At 37.2% G+C, this 21,702-nt stretch overlaps 1 protein-coding gene across 5 annotated transcripts; it reads right to left on the bottom strand.

Moving 5' to 3' along the window:
- Positions 1-127: 127 nt before the first annotated feature.
- On the bottom strand, positions 128-20,841 carry LOC113066866 (solute carrier family 45 member 3-like). Of its 5 annotated transcripts, none has more exons than XM_026238949.1 (6): positions 20,620-20,841; positions 8,376-8,717; positions 4,008-4,835; positions 1,962-2,227; positions 1,411-1,846; positions 128-814 (listed from the first exon to the last, which is right to left on the bottom strand). In XM_026238949.1, exons 2-5 carry the CDS (start codon positions 8,521-8,523, stop codon positions 1,427-1,429), a joined length of 1,662 nt encoding a protein of 553 aa, XP_026094734.1. In that variant the 5' UTR covers positions 8,524-8,717; positions 20,620-20,841; the 3' UTR covers positions 128-814; positions 1,411-1,426. The 5 variants fall into 5 exon arrangements, with proteins under 5 accessions (XP_026094734.1, XP_026094737.1, XP_026094736.1 ...); XM_026238952.1 differs by lacking the exon at positions 20,620-20,841 and adding an exon at positions 19,856-20,143; XM_026238951.1 differs by lacking the exon at positions 20,620-20,841 and adding an exon at positions 14,236-14,332.
- Positions 20,842-21,702: the final 861 nt, after the last annotated feature.

Raw genomic sequence — 21,702 nt, 5'->3', positions numbered from 1 at the left:
TAATGTAAATCTTGCAGAATAAAATATCTTAATTTAAGCTGTAAACAATAGACAGGCCTCATTAGATTTGACAATTCCCCACATTAAATAGTTCATCCAAATAAAAAAAGAAAAAATCTCAGCATTTAAATATCAGTACCTCTTTTATTAGTTCATTGTGTTGTGACTGGACTGATGATTCTACAACTGGACAAGAAATGTATCCTGAGAATTTGGAAAATGTTTAACAAAGTCAAACCCCATATCACTCATACATATAAAGCTCTACACACACACTCTGAGCAATGGTGAGTGTACTTACAGATGCATTACTTAAAACATTTTTTTTTTTTTTTTTTTACAGTTTTTAAAAGTAACTTACTATAACTCGGCCACAAAATAGAAAAGTCATATTGTTGATGATGGTTCGCAACACTTTGAATAGATAGCCTAGGTCTGTGTGTAATGTTACCTGTAGAAAACTACACCAGATTGTCATTTGACCACCAGATTGAGATTTTATACATAACAATATTGTGTTATTAGTCATATTAAAGTAATATATATATACAAAAATTAAGACACTTTTGTTTGACAAACAAGTCAAACAAGGTTATAGTATTACATAAATACAGACCTCGCCAAAACGGGTTGCTTTTAAATTCCCATAGGGATATAAATATATGTATATATTATCAATATAAAATTACACATACAATAAAATAGTTCTTTACAAAGCGTCTTTATAATACAACAGGAATTACATCAAGTCCATTTTGATGTGTCCATGGGTCCCATAGAGATAAGCACAATTAATCCTCAAAGCAAGCATGACCTATGAAGAAAAAGGATAAATAATGCAGTCAGCAAAATGTACTACAAAAGACTTGCAAGCCTTGCATTAGAAAAAGCAAACACTTGTCTAAGGTAGGATTCATACAGACAATGTAAAAAAATACTACTAAAAATAAAAATATAATTTGAGAAAAGAAAAATAGTATTCTCTCCACAAAAGTATTGCATTCACCCAAAAAACTTATATTGAAAAAGTATTGCATTCTCTTGAGAAACCTTTCATTCTCTAGCAAAACATTCATGTTCTCTTGCAAAAATATTGTTCCCCCGAGAAACTTTGCATTCTGTCACGAAACATTTGTTTTCTCCTAAAAAAGTATTGCGTTCCTCCCAAAAACATTACATTCTCTCAGAAAATGCTGCATTTGCAACCAAAACGTTAGCATATTTCCATCACAAAAGTTTTGTGAGCAAATGCAAAGTTTCTCAGGAGAACCCAATACTTTTGGAAGAGAAAGCAAAAAGAACGGAAATATAATTTGTACTCCCATCTCATTTTTTACCATCACTTTCTGTAGATTAGTCAGTGACATTTAGCATGATTCTTAGTAAAAGGTGAACTGTGAAATGACTCACATGATTACTGCTGCTTTCAGCTTCTGAGGTCCTTTTGGTCAAAGATGATGTGGGTGGCAAAATAGATGCCAATGGCACTAAAGATGGCAGAGGAGGCGATGTACACGGTGACGGACTCTGTGAACTGGACGATCATGCCCATGAAGAGGGTAGGGAAGACCTGAGAGAGAAGGAAGGTGCTGTCCAGAATGGCAAAGTCCAGTCCCACCCCACGTTTCCCAAAATCCTCTGACTCCAGACCTAGGGCGGCACCGTTCTGATGCAGAGGTGGGTAATACTCTGGTTCATCTCCACTGTAAGAAACATGCCCATTGGAAATCTCACTCTTGTGGTTGAGATCTCCAGGGCCGTTGTTTAGTGTCAGACAAACAGAATCCCTTGTGATGGTGAATCCATTTGTGTGCACTTTTTTGGTTTTGCTGCTTTGCATGTACACCTGAAGGATGTTAGTGATGAGAAGCAAGTGAGACATATGTAACAAATAAATCTAGTTTTTATAATTGATTAGGTCTATAAAAGACAGAAAATATATGCAAGTCTGAAATGCCTACCTCTTTCTCTTTGTGGTAGAGGCAGGTAAGCGTGTAAGGCAGTGTCTGCAGCGTCGCATAGGCAAAGCCAGTGAGGGCCGACATAGCCGTGACCAACAGGACACTCTTGGACAAGCAGATGACCAGAGCGGAGATGGTGAAACACACCATGCTGCTCAAATAGACCACCCTGGACCCAAAGAGATGCACCAGCCTGCTCATGACCAGCGAGAAGAAGGTTGAGGTAGCGCACTGCAGGAACAGGCCCAGGCTGCCCATACGGATACCTGCAGGGGGGGGATGTTGGAGAATTTCACTAGAGAAACAGGTTGGTTTGGTTTAGAATTAACACTTGATTCGGATTCAAGTGTTGATTCAGGTGAACTTCAAGATTGCAAAAATATTTTTGTATAATGGCGCTTAACAATATTTCAGTGTTGTTTATAGCATGACACTGAAAACTGTAGTAATGGCTGCTGAAAATTCAGCTTTGCATCACAAAAATAAATTACTTTAAAATAGATCACATTTATGATCAAATAAATTAGAGACTTCCTTCAAAAATCTTACAGATTCCATACACTGATAATCTACAGTGAGCTGGAATCTATCACAAAATAGTAGAAATTCAAAGCACACCAGTGGGGTCACCATTCTTTTCAACAGCTGCATGTCCAGGTACACAACAATCCCCAGCCCTTGTGGCTTTGACAGATGAAGTAATTTCATACTGTTTGCTTTGCCCATTTGAGCATAATGGAGAATGTTTCCTTTGAATAATTCCTATTAGTGATGTTTACTAAGGCATGTGTTTGCAGGCACTGGCGTTGTTCTTCAAACAAGCCAGGATCTTTCCTCAGAGAAGGAATTCATAATTTAAACAATTGCAGAACCAGGAGATGTTCACTGTATTGAGCACCTATCGCAAACACTTTTTGTTACATGGCGCACAGTTTGCGGTCGACTGCACTGACGAGACTTTGTTTGTTTGCACACTAATCTTGACCACGTCTGTCAAAATGTTTTGCTGAAGACGTTTTCTGCTGGTGTCAAAGCTCAGTGGGAGAGGTCCAGATGCTAGCTTAACATGATGTAGATTTTGTAAGTTAGTTGTTGACTAGTTAAAGACATGCATTTGTTTTCATGAACATTGGAAGCTCAAGCACCCGGCTGACAGAGGCCACATGTGGAGGTGAATACAAGTTCACGTCGTAGAGACCGACGATCTGGCCAGAGGACGGAAATTACAGACCACCAACAGCAGGAAAACAAGTTTATGGACAGTTAAAAAAAAAAGAAGCCTTTTGGGCAGACAAGGAAATGAGGTGAAGGTAATACTCATTATTATGCTTAACTCCATGAAACAAACACTGATATCCTTTCTGCCATCCATTGAGATACTCTAGGCAAAACTGAGAATATATGTACAAATATTTACCAATAAAATGTCCCTTAACATTAATGCATTACGCATGAGTCTGAGAACGTCTCTGAAATAAATAATATCATTAACCATTGAAAATCTCTTGGGAAATCAAACATTACATGACCTGCTTGAAATGCAGCATTATGACAAAACAGTTCTGGATTCAGTTTCTGCTAAGAAACTTACTGCTCTCTTACTTAACACCTAGCTGCATCCACTCCCCATTGACTTTAAATTGTATGTATAAAGAGAAAAAATCTTCAAAACATCCTTTTTTGTTTTCCACAAAAGAGAAAGTCACTGATATTTGGAAGCATATGAATTTTCATCACTTAAATACATTTGCGTGTACTGCTGTTCGCAACTGATTTATTTCTATATTATGTATTTCTGAATGATATTCAAACTAAAAAAAATGTGAAAAAAATAATTAGATCATGAAAAGTAGGCATTTCATACAAGACTAGAGATGCATGATTAATTGAACCTATAATATGACAATTATCAAATTGCAAAGTTTGCAAATTAATTAAATTAAATATGTGTGATTTCAGAGTCTAATGATGCACTGATGCATCCCTTACAATAAAGACCACAAATGTGCATTAAGAAAGTAAACAGGGTTGATTTTACTTACTAACCTTCATCATAGCGTTGCCTGAGAATGGAACCAGGAGCGGCACTGGGAACTCCTTCGTACAGTCCCTCGCCGACAAAATCTGTGTAGAAGAGCATGAAGGACATGACACCCATCCAGCTGCAGAGCTGTGCCAAACACAGCTGTCGCATGACACGTGGCACATGGCAGTAGCTGCGATAAATGGCCGGTGTCATGGACCAGCAAGTCCTGAGCAGGCACATGAGTGGGCCAGACTTCAGAGTCCGCAGCTTACACTGAAACAGATAGCAGCATGAGCGTGGAAAACACTGTCCAGGCTCCGACAGCACCGGTTCCAGGGTGGATGAGGGTTCCTCGGACACCTTCATGGTCACTAACACGCTGACCACGAAGATGAGGATGAGGAGGGAGAACAAGCACTCAGCCTGACCACCCAGGTAGAGGGAAAGTAGCCCACCGCTCCAGTCTAGGGCAGGTAGCAAATAGCCTATGCAACCTCCAAGGCTTACCATGAAGGAGAACATAGCGAAAGCCTGTCCGCAGTCATCCCGTTCACGGTAGAGGTCCGAGAGTAACGCCTCCAGTGGCGTAAAGCACACCTGTCCGCAGAAGTCCAATAGGCCCACGCCTAGGATGAGCAGGCCCACCTGGAGAGCCTGGTTACGTCGGGTGCTGCCCCAGCTCAGGTTGGCAGCTAACACGTCAGCATTTGGTATGATAAAAAGGGCAAGGAGAACTCCCAATGACAGCAACCATATGAAGGGTCGTCGTCGGCCATAGCTGCTGTTGCAGTGATCGCTGGCTGAGCCAATCAGGGGGATGAAGAGAAGTCCCAGGACAGGTCCAATACCTAATGAAAAAGTATATGAATATTAAAAATATATAATAAAAAAAAATTATATATTTTTTTTGTCAATGGAGAAAGCCATGGCCTCTATATTTTGACTTTGTCTTCAGCCTGCTGTAATGCTGCCTGTAGTTTAAGGTGACCAGTCTCTGGCTCTGCTCCCTCATTCCCTCAGCTTTCTAATTAAAGCAGATGACTCACTGGTCATGCATTGATTCCCATTTCTAGATCTTCAGCAGCTATTTTTATTCAAGTGCGTGGTGGAATGATGACCTGAACATGCTCAAAATGCAATTAAAAGTTCACTGGAGTCAATTTTAATGATAAAAGAATATTATAGAATATATACTAGTTTAAAGTATCCTGTGAAAAACTGCACGACATTTAACAAAAGCATTATTGCTATAAATTAAAAATTGAATCAAATTATGTTATCCATTCTTCCAAACACAAAGTCTTCAATGTCACATGATCCTTGATTTGCTGCTCAAGAAAGTTTGAGAAAATAAAAAGTTTATTAGCCATGTTGAAAAAGAGTTGCTTAAAGATGCTGTGTGTAGGATTGACACAGAGTGGTTGAACTAGGTATTGCAGTCCAAATTCAAAATACTGGAGAGGGGTTTTCTTTCGCCTGGTCCCTCCGCCTCAGACTTGACGCACATGCAGGTTGCCAGATTGACGAAACCAACAGGAATGAGAGCACTTGATGATGAATGGATATGAAATGCGCGGTGTTTTTCGCCAACTAGCAACCGTTGTGCCAAAATACAATTGGGTAAGCTGGCAGTGGGCGGGTTTCACAAACCAAAACAAAGACTGACATTCCGGCCTGGAAAATACATTTTCAGAGGAGAGTAACTGACTTTAGCATTGTTTTTTAGATAAACAAGTAGTGTAACTTAAATGTTTCTTAAATATGTGCAAACATATTATGGTGTTTTTATGCTTTACTAGAGTCAAAAACTTACGTACAGCACCTTTAATATTTTAGTGAAAGATGGTGAAAGTTCAAAGGAACAGCATTTATTTGAAATAGAAATCTGTTGTAACATTATTAATATCTTTACTGTCACTTTTGATTAATTCAGTGTGTCATTGCTGAATAAATGTATACATTTCTTAAAACAACAACAAAAATAAAATCTTACAGACCCTAAACTTTTGAATAGTTGTAGTAATAATATTGCTGTTTTTTTTTTTTTTTTGCTATCATGGTGCATAATTAATAATGTTTGCAAATTCTCACACATTAAACCTACAGTGTATGGTAAAAACACACCTAGAAAAATTTAAGGTAACCGTATTTAAAGCACTGAGCAGGTATTGACAAACTATGAGTAATGTGAGGAATACAGTAGTTGGAACTGCCTACCATAAAGACATTTATTTAACAATGTCGGTCAACTTTGCCTGTAAGTCAACACATGCTGTTTTTCCCAAAGTGGAGGGAGAGTGGGATTATGCCCACTTCCCTTTAAAGGTGCCTTTGTGCTGTTTGCAGCAGTTCCAGACAATTAATCATATGACTCCTTTATTTACTACACAGTGCAATTCATTATAGTCATCCTAATGGTTTCTGTAGCTCCAATGGAAAAGCATGGCTTTAACAAAACAAAGGTCATGGACTTAAGTTCCAAGGAAGAAATGTGTAGCTATAATGCAGTGTTAGTTCGAGAAGAGGTCACAAACAACTCACCAAACGAGCATCCAACAAAACCTCTGGAACCACACACAAACCATTTGAAAGCACTTCTAATGGCAACGACATTATGAGTTTATATAGCTTGTGAATGGAAATGAACACAAAGGATCTTTCTTTGCTTTCCACTGCAGCTGTTGACAAAGAGAGTGGTGTGTAGAACATATTAACAGACCACACATCTTCTGTCCGTCTGGTGCGGAGTGACCACATGCACATTTGTGAACTGCTTTTATTCTGTTTAGGTTGCAAGGCAAATAGTCTTTGAGAGAGATTCTTTTACAGCAAAAGCCATGTGGAAACCATTTGTGGGCACCAAATAATGCATCTGTTCATATGACACGCTGAAAAAAAAAATCAAACAAAGACATAGAATATTTAGAGTCATAAGGCTGTTATTCTAGGATGAAAAATAAAAATAATCACTCATGTCGCTTTATATGAACAAAGTTCTCATGGACTTTTTTTCTCTAGTAGACAAAAGCAAAGTATTCTCTTTGAAACTGCATACTTTAAATTGTTTCAGGCCGTGGCCTAGTGGCATATATAAACCATGGAAATTTAGAATATTAATATTTAAATTCATGTTATAAATGTGTATATAATATATAATAAATAAAAAAATATTCATATATTACATGAACTACCATTCAAAATGTTTTTATAGTTTCTTATGCTCAACAAGGCTGCATGAAATATTATTACAATTATCAGTTTCCTATTTTAATATATTATTTCTTCCTGAATGCTATGCCGTCATAACTCCAGGCGTCATTGTCACATATTATTATTAAAACTGTTAAAAACAGCTTTGATACTTATATTATTAATTATTATATTTTAATACATAGGACATTTTTGTTGGAAACTATTTTATTCTTCTTCTCAGGGTTCTGCGAGGAATATAAATTTTGATCAATTTAATGCTCATTAAAGTATTCATTTATTGTACAAAATTACCCCAAACTTTTGAACTGTGTATGTATGCATACATATATATTATCGCGATTAATCGCATCCAGAATACCATATCCAGAAAAATTAATGTTTGTGTTTGCATAATATACTTTATGGGTATATTTATATGTATATATTAATACACACATTTTTGGATGCGAGTAATTTACTTGACAGCCATAGTGTGTGTGTGTGTATAATATATATTATATATATATATATATATATATATATATATATATATATATATATATATATATATATATATATATATATATACACACACACACACACACACACACACACACACACAATTATTGATTTATTTATTTTCTCATGACATGTTATGTCATTTTTTGTCTAGTATTACTAATACTAAGTTTTCATTAATATTTGGTCTACCAGTTTTTCAAAGGAATAATAATGACTTTTTTGAAAATGCTTCTTAAAACTCCTAACACAATTACCAGATCATGGGGGTGAGAAATGAAAAAGTGCACATTTAAATAGGTTCACTGCACAAGCCCACAGTATGAGAAAGAGGCTTTCAGCTCTAAGGTACCCCATGATGACTCTATTTTCTGATGAAATTCCTGAGGAAGGTCCCACAGAATTTTAACAAGATGCAGTAAAACTATACAAGCTTCCACACAGCTGCTGACCCACGAGCCTCCGGGCCTCTTCCTGCAGTCCAGTGCTTTCCAATTAGCACCTGATTACCACCTGGATGAGGCAGCGAGTGATTTAGCCAGTAATTATGAGAATGGCCCCTATTATAGGATCAACTCCTTAGTGGGAAACAACCTTGACTTGCTGTTTACAGCACAGCCCTTAATTAACCAATCACAAACCCTGGTTCCACATTTAAGGTTAGGCTGAAACCTTACCTAAAACCATTGTCATGTACTGTTCCTCCACGCCAGCCTCCAGCAACAGAGGAGGCACGTAGGTGATCCCAGCTGCCACGCAGATCTCCAGGCCACATGTCAGCGAGTTGAGCAGGACCAGATGCCACTGAGACCTCCATCCAGTCATATTTACACAGGAAGGTTTCACCTTTCTCCCGTGTGTTGGTATGAAAACTATTCCCTCTTCCAGGAGATGGTGAAAGGCGCAGGGTCGGGTGCCCAGGGACGAGGTGGGCGCGTGGGGTGTGGGAGAGCAGAGATTCGGACTCTCAGTGGGCTCAAGTGAACTAGGGGATCCATTGCGTCTTCAGCATTCTTGATCTGAAAGGAAAAGACAAAAGGTATGCATGATCCGTTTTTGTGATGGACACTATGAAACACATTCCTGCAGATGTTGTTCTCTCTGTTCCTGACCCACTGGCCACATTAAGGTCACCCTGTCTGACGTCCCACATTCCCCTCAATCTCTATCATTAGCTTGTTCACTCAGAGCTGATTTGACTGGGCCTCCTCACTGCAGTTGCCACCTCTAATTAGCAGCCTTTGTTCAAGAAAAGCAATGTTAACGAATCTGAGTTTTACCGCTTCTAGTGAAGAACCGTGCATTGAGAGCATTACTCTGTAGCTCTGTAGGTCATTCATGCTTATTCTGGAACATTCAAGTGAGTACATAGTTTTAAACAATGATGGTTTTTTAATTTAAAGTCTAGGAGTCTAAATTGAAGTTTCAAAGTTTTAGACGTGTTAAATATTTATTATTATTAATTTTTAAGAAACCAAAAGTAACTAAATTGTTACAAAAGACGTTTTTGTCGATTTTTGAGTCTGGATGATAATTAAAAAAAATTAATGTTAAGGAGGTTGGCGGTTAAATATATTAAAAGAATATGTTTTTTTTTTAATTGATTCATCAACTTGTCTTTATTGTTATTAGGACATGCACAGCCTCTTTAAAAAGATAAAAACTGAACAGTGCATTAAAAGTTGATGATTCATTGCTTGATTAATAACCAAAATCCAAAAAGTAGATTAGCTGATTATCAAAATAACCATTAGTTGCAACTGTTTATTTTTCATGTCTATCATCAGATCTGCTGCTAGCCTCCACCAATGACTTCATCCACAACCCGGAGTTCTTCTCCATAAATGTGCAAACAAAGCATCTCATATGAAACACAACACCAACACACTCCCTCTCCGAATATCATTTCCTCCCACAACTCTCCTGGGCATGACATGTCAATCAGCTAAAGGACGTCTTTTCTCAAAATGACATGAAACTAACAAAACAAGACACACTGAAGCTTTTCACATCCTGTCATTTCAGAGAAACGCTATTTGCTTTTCAAATGCAAATAATTTTTACTAGAACTCGAATAATAGGCAAAGCACACTACAAAATATGACTAAAAAACAGATTTCAACAAGAACAGATCAAATTCGATCACTTACTTCAATCTAAGCACTTCAGGTAACTTGATTTGCTTCAGAGCTGCTCGCGATAATGTTTAAAGTGCTGAAACTCTCTCTCTCTCGATTATATCAAGCTCTTCCTAAGCTCAGATATTAATCTACGAGTAACGGCGAGTTCTGCGTCTCTGGTTCTCTGGCACTGACTGCCACCCTGCCATCTGATTATGAGACATGTGTGAGAACACTCAGAGCAGCCGTCACCTTTCAGGAGGATGAAAAACAACCAGGTGCTAAATTCATATTTGCTCCATCTATGTGGGCCATCTGCTCAACGTTGGCAGATAGAAAGCATATCATCTCCCTTTGAAAAATCTATAAGAAACTTAGGAGAAGTGATTAAAATCTACAAGTTCATTTTGTATATGGGGCTTCATTAAAAATGGTTTTAAATAAGACTACAGTCAAGAGACCTAAACTAATCCAAAAATATAACAAAGACTTAATTAGTATTCTGTATTTCAGTGTATTATGCATAGTGGACTTATTTGAAGTATTTGAATAAATAAGGAAAATATGTTTAATCTAAATATAGAGGAGTCTAAACCATTTTACACCACCAAAAAGTGTGCATTTTTGCATTAAAGACTGAAGATTGTGAAATATCTAATAATGATCTTATCATATGGTCCATTATTGCACGGTCAATGAAAAACAAGCACAATACTTTAGCACAAAGCAAATGCCAAAATGGGGCTCCACAGACCCAACCATTTCACACCAATTACTTCAGTCCTGAAAGAAGCCCTTCAGGGGTCTATCCCAGTCCATCTCTGTAGGACCTCCACCCTGCTGTCCCAATGCCTAGAAAACCCACCCCCCACCACGCTTTTCACCCGTCTCATGACAACTTCCCCCACTCCTATCCAGACCTAGCCTTCAAGGTCATATTCTTATTGATGACTAGAATGATTAGAATTCCACAACTATTACAAAAGAGAAGCACATTAATGCATGTTTTTCCTGAGTCGTAGTTAATAGACTTTCATGCAGATGTGTTGAAGTATCTCACCATCTCCTATACTTCTCATATGGTTTGTTTTTAGTTAGTTATCGACAGCATTTGTGGCACAATTAACTGTGTGATTCTCTTTTTTTAGTTGTTGTTAATTTTTACATCTATTCAATATACATAAAAGTTTGATATTAAGTAAATTATATTTTAGTTATAATTTAGCATTTTTGTCTCCAAGACTGGAAAATACAGGTAGCAATGTAGAGTGTTTTTTAATTAATCAGTTTGCGGATTTAATAACTCACTCAAAGATGTCACATGTTTTGTTCCTGAAGGATTAAGTGTTTTTGAATGAAAAGGTTGATAGTAGTATTCAATGACTTACTAAAAATAAGACACTTGTCGCCACCTACTGGTAAACTGTAACCTGCAGAAAGAGACAAAAATCCTTCACAAATAATACACAGACTGATAATCTGTCTGGGACATGCAAACATAGTCAAGCAGAGTGATACTAACAATGAAAAGTCAATCGGCTTGTAAGACAAATCAGCAAACAGGATGTTAATATTGCGTAACCTACATTTTAGCCAAAATATTGTGCTATTTTGCTTATTTTGACTCTAAGCAGTGCACAGTTGCTTTGTTTTGATCCTAATTTAGTGTTTTTGAACAAATCAGTTGAAGATATAATTTGTTTCATTCCTGATTGAGTCTGAACAAATCAACGGCACTAGTCACTCATTACTGTTAAAATGCTTTACAAGTTGTCTAGCGTAACATTGTGACTGGCCTTGCATGAGTAAAGTTAAATCCAATCATTCAACTTCAATGACCATATAAAGTCATTAAAACAGGTTGCATTTACATGAATACCTTGGATACCAGAAACAGACATGACTATCCACAAATGACTGTTTATTTGAAGCAAATTCCAAAGTCATTAGGTTGTTAATGCATAACTAGATATACATTTACTTAGAGTTTTCTCAGCTCAATAAGGATGATTTAGGGATATATCTTCTTTTTTTTATTAGGGACGAGTCTAGATGCTTCTTTGGTAATCAACATTAGGCTACGCCACGGAGCATTATTTTTAAGCAATGCAAACTAAGGTCAGCATGAAGGATTGTGTTACTCAAGTTAATTTCAGACCCTTGTTACCAAGGGGAGAATCTGAAATAATGAAAACTGACAATTCAAGAAGAGGTGTCACTCACGAGGCATTAAAATTGTTGTCATGCCAGCGGTATGGTGGTTCAGAGACACAGGGGAAGCAGGAAGTTATAAGCCGAGCTACCATATAGAATTTAGCAGCATGTTTGACATGCCTTAAATTATGTGTCAAATGAAAGCCACATGCGTTTGCTTTAAACCTGCCGTGCCTTTACTGTGACATGAATCACGCTAAGCAAAGGCACTGGGTCATTCAGCCAGCACAATGGCCCCGCTTTTACATCTTCAAAGTTCAAACCTTTCCCTTACGTCAACTGATCACTGAGGTTTTTTCCGTAAACATGCTCTAACCACCTGATCTGAAAAGGTTTTAGCATTGCATACCAGGTCATGGATCCTTTGACACCACCATTGCTCGTCTCGCACATCACAATCCCAGACCTATTCAATACCACAACCCCCCTCTGCCTCTGCAGATAATCTTTAATGGCTCTGAAGGGCATTATTACCATACAAAACAGGCTTTGTGAACATTGAACCAATGTTAGTAACTTGATATACTAAAGAATCAAGCCCTTTCAGTTAAGCTTTTATTAAGTCTTAAAGAGTCTTAGAAACACCCTTAACTACAGCCGAATGTCTTAGCTTTAAGCTCAAGAGTGACATTAGAACCACATGCAACAGTGGACGTCCAACCAAAAACCTCAGATGATGTTCAACACGGTTGAAAGTGCGATGTGATGAAGGCGATACTGGAGCTATTATCCCACAATTTATCATTCCACTTAGTCAAGCTATTTAGCTGTCAACTCAAAATCTCAGACTTTGTGTTAGACAAAAAGACGCGCAGAACATGCAGGATTCATATTTCAATTGCGGCTTAACATTTACGGATACTGGTCCATACTGGATACTTGATTTGATTAATTTGTGCTAACTTTGACAAATTCCATGACTGTCCATATTAAAATGTAAGGTTTATTTTCATGACTGGATTTTAAGATTCCGTCTGCGTTTTCGGCTTCACGGAAATCAAAGCGCTGTATGCGCCAAGCAACGGATTGACCAGGTACTCTGTACACCCGGTACTATTAAGAAAACTGGTACCGTGACATTTTCTTTTTTTTTTGTACCGACTTGGTACCAAAGTACCGGGTCTTTTGACAACACTAGTCATTATAATTCATAACATGCAACAAATGGCTCGTTTGTAATGGGTTTTATTGGTTTTGTCTTGTCGCACCAGGACACGGCATCACAGTATGGTAAGGGGCGTAACATTTCCCTCACACACTTGAGGTATTCAGCCAATCACAATGCAGTGGATAGCTGGCTAATCAGCATACACCTCACTTTTCAGAATGAGCTTTGTAAAAATTTATTTTAAAGAAAGTTTATTTTTTAGTTTAAGAAAGGTGGGGCATGGAGGAGAAACAATAATGCACAATATGTGGGAAATTATTTGCTTTTTTTTTCTTAAACTGCATAAACACATTGCATTACATCAAATACAGAAAATAATGTTATTTTTTAGAAATGGCATATGACCCCTTTAAGAAAAAACATCAAACAGCAAACAATGCATTTGAGGTTGGCTACACTGAACTGCAAGATCCTACACTTTCTCACCCAATGGTATCAGGTTCAGGTGCAGACACACAATCTGCCAAGACAGTTCACACTCAGGCTTTATGCAGCTCCCGGGAGAGGAGCGCTCAGTTATCTGATAGACACTGGATACAGAAAGACACTTATCAGGTCAAGAGAGAGGAATGTGGGCTGCCAATGACCTGAGAGACACAATATAGCAAGCTCTGATCTTCTCAATGGAGTGATATGAATTTACAGAAAAGTTCTGGAAAGGATGGATAACAAATCAGCTATATGATTCATTTACTTTTTTATACATATGTTACATATATCTGTGTGTGTGCACATAAAATATAATATGTATATATTCATACACATTCATTTTATTTTACATATTTTTTATTGATTTATTATTACAAAAATAAATGAAGAGGAAAATTGCAGGTTTGCAGGTTTTATCATCATTCATGGCCTTTGCAAATACCAAACATTGAAATTCTTCTCAAAGTAGCTAAAGCATGACTTCATCACTCCTGAGGTTTCAAAGTAGCCAGATAACACACATAATAATAATAATAAGGAAATGATATATAAGGCAATATCATGATGGAAGAAAAAAAAGTGTCATACAAAAAAAGGAAATCTTACCAAACACATTCAGTAGTACACACCGTCCATGTCATTAACTCTTTCCGCTACTTTTAATTTAATTCTCACCCTTATTCTCCCTTTATAATGTTCTTACTAATTAGCCCCAACCCGTGTGATGGAAAATCCCTTGTATGGAGCAGAGATCCTTCTCTTAGACACCAACATCCTGTCACCTCCGGCCCCAAACAACACCTCACGTGGCCCCCAGAGCAGCCCAACACTGATATGAAACAAAGAACGGATTCATATCAGTTCCACCTCAGGACTGTATTCTCTCCATTCCCTCCTCTTGCCCAGCCCACCCACCAACCCCCGTTTCATCTCATTTCCCTAGCTAAAAATAACCCTGCAATAATGGCCCAGATCAGGTTAAACTGAGCATAAGGACAGGCATTTCTCACACCTCTACCTCCCAACCCCGGGGCCAAAATCTTCAACTATCCCCATCCCCAACACCGAAACCTAACCTGCACACTAATACACTTTGAACATATTAGACAAATTTAACTGTTTTTGTACAGCGGGGAAAAAAATCTGGACCACATTTCTTTTCATTGTATGGACACAAACAGACCAATGCGTTCTTCAGATAAGAGGAGTCAAGAGTCATACAGGGTTGGAAATTATGGCACAATATTTATTTTTGTGTGAATTATTCCTTTAAGATTAGATGCATGACTCAATGTACATACAACAGATACAGTTATTGCGCTAGTGTAGAAATACAAAACATAACTAAAATGTCACCAGTATAGTCAATAAAGGGTAATTGATTATTTACACAATAACCTTTAAACAAGTCTGGGATTGAGATAGTGTGTGGTACATCTTTGGCTGAGTGCAATCGCTCCTCCCTGTTGGTCTTTATTGTGATGACTAAGTTTACTGACATCTATCTTTGGTTCATTAAATAGTGATTATGTTAGCACAAGGTATGATGAAATTTTCTGAGAAGAATATAACCTTCCAGTTACAGAGAAAAGCAGCCCTTGGGGTTAGTTCTGGAATCAGACTATACGGTTTGCACTGCATGTTTTTTTTTGGTTCACTAAAAAGAACCGGCTCACTAAAGACATTCGTTTGGAAATGAGTATACTGCAGTGTATGTTTTTTGATTTGATAAAAATAACCGTATTACTAGATTTATTCATTCTGGAACAGTCCACACTGTTTGCACTGTATCTGTTTTGATTCACTAAAAAGAACCAGTTCATTAAAGTCATTCTATTGGAAATCAGAGTACAGTAATGTATGTTTTTTGATTCACTTAAGGAACTAAGAGTCACTTGTTTGGCAGTCTGACTACAGAAAGCTGCAATTAACCAATAAAACCAAATATTCCAGAGAGTCATGTAATTGCGGTCAGTAGTCAGAACCTCTATAATTTAAAGATCCATGTGAGTCACGTAAGGATACACATTAACTATCTGAATCACAATAAAATGGGTACCATTGAGCAAGAAATAAAACACCTATCAAGACACATCAAAGGCCCCTTCAAAATATTGTAGACAACAGCCTATCAAAGTTCATTGCTCATTCTATTTCAAAAGTAATTCATATAATCAGAAAATCCCAAAATTAGAAGTTGTTTCAGTAGGGAATGGAACAAATGGTGCCACAGTAGCAGGCGCAGCCTTGCAGCCATTCCCGGGTGGAAACTTCCATCACACAGGAGACACAATTTGGAAATTACAATCATTCAGAAGCTCTTTCTATTTTTATGTGTCCATCCATAACCAGGGATCGACTTTTTACTGCCTGCACTTCTTAAAACTAACCTGGTCTATTCTATGTAGATGTTAATTCATGGGTTTTGGAAACAGGTGAACTCACAGTGCAAATCAATTTTCAAATAGAAAGTTCAGATGAAAAGGCTATGGAATATAATTTTGGTATATATGGGTACAGTCAATAAGACACAGATAAGGTGTTCAGACACTCACCGAATCAACAAAATGTGGAGACACACCACCTACAATAGCCAAGCTGTAATGATCATCAAAGCGCACGGCCATATTGACTTAAAATCACAGTTTATCCTTTCAAAGAGTTCTGTGCGTCTCAGATATCAAAGGTCCTCTTCTAGCCGTTTCACTACATAAAAGAGATTTTCTCCCCCAACCCATATTTCTCACTGTCAGTAAATCACAAACTTCCATTTCATCCCCTTCGTAACAAGGGGTTTCCTGGCATATACAGAATCTGTTTATTCAACCGACGCATCAGTGTTTATGTAAGAGGCTTTTCTCCCACCCTTCGGTCAATGTGGCTTTTCTCTACCAACATCTGGCCTTCTCACCATGGGAAAATGACTCGAAACGAGTCTCATTTATCCTGTCCTCAGGGCCCACCATTGTGATTTTGACCTGATACTCTGCATAAAAGTATTTCCTATTAGAAAATAGCTTAGCCTTGGGGCCTCCACTGAAGACATTACATTTGTGGATGCTTTTTTGTGACCCATAATGAGGCCTCCATGAAAACACTGAGAAAAGGTTCTAAATTGAATTAAGCACAAGCTAGACGTTTAAGATTGCAAAACATCTAGTAGTCACATTGCTGATGAGCAGCAGACAAAACCCAGCAAACCAAATTAAATGACATTTTAAAATATTTTATAACAGAAAATAGTTAGACCTATTTTAAATTGTAATAATGAAAAACAATGTAAAAAAAAATACTTTCATCTCTAATGCGATTTGTTCAAGCACATACAAAAAAAAAATAGCCTTAGTTTCTTGTAATTTGTTCTGACTATACCAAACAGCATCTTTTCAAAGGATGCCAAAAATATCCTTTCTACAAGGCTGCAACTCCCCAGTTCTTTGTAATAAAAGTTATTTGAGTCCACGAACACAGAGGCAGTAAACAAACAGTTGGTAGAGCAATGTTGAAACGCAGTGTTTCAGTTTTCAGCAGCTTTCATCACTTTTGTCATCTTGCCATCGTGTTATTCTACAAGTGGTAGGGTTATATGATGGAAAAAAGCAAAATATTAATTAGTCTGAATGAATGTCCTTCAAATCATTCTTGTTTCTTTTTTTTTTTTTACGCAAGATGGGTCATATGAGGTTTGTCTGCAATCTTAGGACAAATGGCAAATAAAACCATTTGAACCGCAACTCCTCAGGCATGCAATACAAAGTGTTTCATCACAAAATCTACATTCACCACTATTGTCTTGAAGTCCTAAGAAAACACCACATCAATCAGAGTATATATGTGACCCTGGACCACAAAACCAGTCTTAAGTCTCTGGGGTATATTTTTTAGCAATAGCCAAAAAAAAAAAAAAAAAAACACTATATTGGTCAAAATGATTGATTTTTCTTTTATGCCAGAAATCATTAGGATATTAAGTAAAGATAATGTTCCATGGAGATATTTTGTAAATTTCCTACCGTAAGTATATCAAAACTTAATTTTTGTTTAGTAATATGCATGGCTAAGAATTAATTTGGACCACTTCAAAGGTGATTTTCTCAGTATTTTGAATATTTTTGCATCGGATTCCAGATTTTTTAATAGTTTCAAATAATCTCGGCCAAATATTGCCCTATCCTAACAAACCATAACATAAATGGAAAGCTTATTTATTCAGATTTCAGATGATCTATAAATCTAAATTTCGAAAAATTGACACTTAAGGCTGGTTTTGTGGTCCAGGGTCACACATTTCATTTTCTAACTTGAGCAGACATCATCAGCTCAGCCTGGCCTTCACTGGCAGCTCCGATTATTTACTGAAATCCAGTCCAGCAAACATTAAAGGAATGAACAACTTGAAAGGAATAAACTGAGCCAAGAGTATGAAAGTTTGCCAACCGAACCCTGCAAACTTGGCCCTTTGGTCTAGACGTGGAGTCATCATTCACCGTTAGCCAGCTGGCAATAGCTCTGTGTATTACAGGTTAGTGGTGTAAACTTTGACCTTGAGGCAAGTGGAGGCTTTCTGGAATGCATTTGTTTCTTTTAACAACAATTTGAGCTCCACTAAAATATATTTTTTTTAAACTAGTTGAGTTTCAAGACGAGTTACAGCAGCTTTATTAGCTAAATTCCAGAATGCAACTGCTTCTCATCTGTTGAGATAAAATAGGGTAACTGGAACAGGCTGACCTTAATACTGACTGAATATACTGAGGACAGCTAAATATGCTAAAAAACCAACAAATTATTTTGTTTCTGAAGTAGTCCATTTGGCCATGAGATTCAGGCAAAAAAAATATATAAAAAATATAATAAAAAAAAACAGCTACATAATTGACGAGTTATTATGCAACAACTTTGCATAATATTAATTATTAGGAGTATTATTTATATGCACATATATCATGCAGTATATTACAGTGTATTTGCAATAGGTTCCAGACAACAACAAAAAAAAAAAATATATATGTGTGTGTGTGTGTGTGTGTTAAATAACAAAACAAATCCAAATAATAAAATGATTATTATTATTATTATTATTATTATTAATAATAATAATAATAATAATAATAATAATAATAATAATAATAATAATACTGTTAGTTTATTTGACCATGAGTTTTAGACAAAAACTAAGACAAATTTAAATAATTCTTAGTCTTTTAGATTCAAAACCACTACTCATAATAATAATAATAAATTATTATTATTATTATAAATTAATACATATAATGTCTCTGCACATATAATGTAAAATAACTAAATAAATAAATTATTGTTATTATTATGCAAAGGAATAAAAAGTAAAAATGACTCAAATAAATTGGAGCATCACCAGTTTAACGTGTTCTATAACTTTCATGGTGGTATATGTGCTGAAATAGGGCTGAAAGAGCAGTATGTATAATTAAGAAAACATAACGCCTTGACTGGCTTAAGAGGCTCTGCAGGTTACGTGATCTGATCTGCTGTTGTGTAGTATTAGGCGAGCTAAGAACAGCTGGTCTGGCAAGGGAATTTCGGGTGAGGAACATTTCTCAAGGAAGTAGCAGATGAGCCCTGTTAGTGCTGGATCTCAAGCCCTAAAGCATCTTTATGCTGAGCTAAACTTAATGAAAAAAAAAATCTTACTTATTAAATTAGGTTTGTCAGTCTGTTACAGAAGAGACAGTGGCACACACTCTCCCACAGAGAAATGGGCTTTCAAATGTGTCATTTTCTTTATTAAATAGTTTCAGGCGAACAATGTCAAGAGAGACTGCTATAAATAAATACTTGTCTAGACTCCCCATAAATATTGTCTAGCTGTCAGCAGTGACTAATAACTGTGCTGGTGGATGGAAAATATTACCAAATATAACCACATTTGCATCTTCAGTTAGTTTCAATTTATTTATTAACATCTGAACTTGATATTTTAACATGTAACATACAACATGTTCGTTCAGTATCTTGTATTTGCTAGCAGCAAACATTCACTGAAACACTGTGCTGTCTCACACAATCTTTTTTGAACATAATAGGTGCGGACTAAAACTGAATCAAAAAACAATCCAACGATTCTTTAACATTAGTATAGTATATTGTGGCAGCTATACATGTTTTAAATCGTTCCAATACACCCACATCTACAAGCTGCTGTTTATTACATTGTAAATTACGATTAGAGTAAAGAGATGTTAACCTGATTCAACCTGAAGGAGTCGAAAATATTCGAAAAAGACAGTTCTTGGTCCGTTGAGTCGGTGAGTTGTGTATTAACGCGTTTTTAGGAACTTAGTCGATTAAAAGGTGAGCCTCCAGAAGAGATTCGAACATCGAACGCTCTAAATGCGCCGAAATATCTGCATATGAAGCCCAAAAATGCTAGGCAGGCGCAGACAAAGTTCTGCGACACAGACAAAACAAGAGGCAGAGACTAAACAAAGTCTCAAAATACTTAAGTATTTACTTCCCCCAAAGAGCCATGTGTCAAAACAGCGGGGGTTACACCAAACGTTTACAGCTTTAGAAATACTTCAGTTGGGAAAAAAACAATGTTCGACTCTAATTGTTCAACAGTCGATGCCACCCTGGCACTTGGCACCCCGTGTTACTGTAGTGGAAAGGCAGAGGACAAGATGCTTCAAGAAGTTTGTCAGTTTAAATGACTCCATGAATGAACTTCCAAATAAGGAAACCGGTTGTCGGCTTCTATCGTGGACATCGCAAAATTAAACGTCATGCAAGCAACGCTATGCTTTGTGTGTATAACGGTACAAACATGTTTGCAGGTTCCTCTCCAGTGATTTTATGCGGCGCGAGCGTATCACGCAGGAAGCGGAAGTTATTTTGATTCAATGAACAAGTTTCTTGCGTTTATCACTCATTCGGACACCTCTTTCGGCTCGACCACGTCAAGTGACACCAAGTAAGGCACATATATAAAACAAAACAGGCTGCTCTTACCTTCCAGACGCGGCTCTCGTGTGTCTGCTCACTTCCACGGACGCTCTGCTGTTTCCCAACTTTGTGGGAAGGACTCAGTGACGTGCTGGAATTATCCGGGAAAAAAAAGGCATGAATCACTGCACGGACCAGGGAGGTGTTGCGGACGGGTTAAATCCTCTTTTTGAGCTCAGGTCAACCACCAAAGAAACAATAGAGAAACAAAGAGCCAAAAAAAAAAAAAAACACTTTTAATTCAAGTGGCTGATTTTGCTTGGATTTCTACAATAGCAATAAATTATCCATAATGTAGTGATCCTCCCTAATTCTTATTTTTCATCTTTTGAATTTTGCCTTCACAAACCTCACTTTGGGAAACCTTTGTGTCATGTAATGTTTCATGCATTCATGCACTTCATGTTGTTAATAACAACATTTTTCTCTTTCTATTTTTATTTCAATATGTTAAAAGATTATCTTATTGAAATCAATGCGATAAACGAGTTAGGTCAAAAGTATTCTTTCTATTTATGCCCTAGCAGCAAGATAGAAAGAGCACTGCAGTTACAAGGAAGCTAGATTTAGATAAGAATATTTTTTGTTGTGCTGTCTTCGTGTTGGTCTCTCAGAGGAATAGCTGAGACATGCAGACATACTTAACAGAACAGTCCGTGCCACTATCAGATCCCATGAGGAATGTCTAGGCCTGGCTTATATTGCTGTTCTAATGACACATCGCAGAAAACAGATATTAAATTGAGTGTCAGCTTCTTTTCACGACTTAATCACCAAGAGAATAAACTTTCCATTTATTGTCTTTACCCTTTTATGTATTGACAACACATGTAGACAGTGTGCAGACGATAGGCCCTAATTAAAACAAACGCATCCTACACTCGTCACACAAACAGGAGAGGGCAGTCAATTGGTGAGGGCGTTCAATGTTTCAGCCTTTCTGAATAAACAGTGCTCTGTCAGGCACAGTTGGTGGATGGTAAGGGCTCAAATGGCTATAAAGTAGGGCTGTGACGTTAAAACAGCAAGTGTAGTGGGGGAGGTGGTTGTGCTAGAGGGGTCCGCACCTATGTCTCATACCCCGGGCAG

The sequence above is a fragment of the Carassius auratus genome, chromosome 50, assembly GCF_003368295.1.
Source record: "Carassius auratus strain Wakin chromosome 50, ASM336829v1, whole genome shotgun sequence".
NCBI lineage: Eukaryota > Metazoa > Chordata > Actinopteri > Cypriniformes > Cyprinidae > Carassius > Carassius auratus.
The sequence above is the reverse complement of the archived record's forward strand: the minus strand, read 5'-3'. Positions and strand labels throughout refer to the sequence as shown.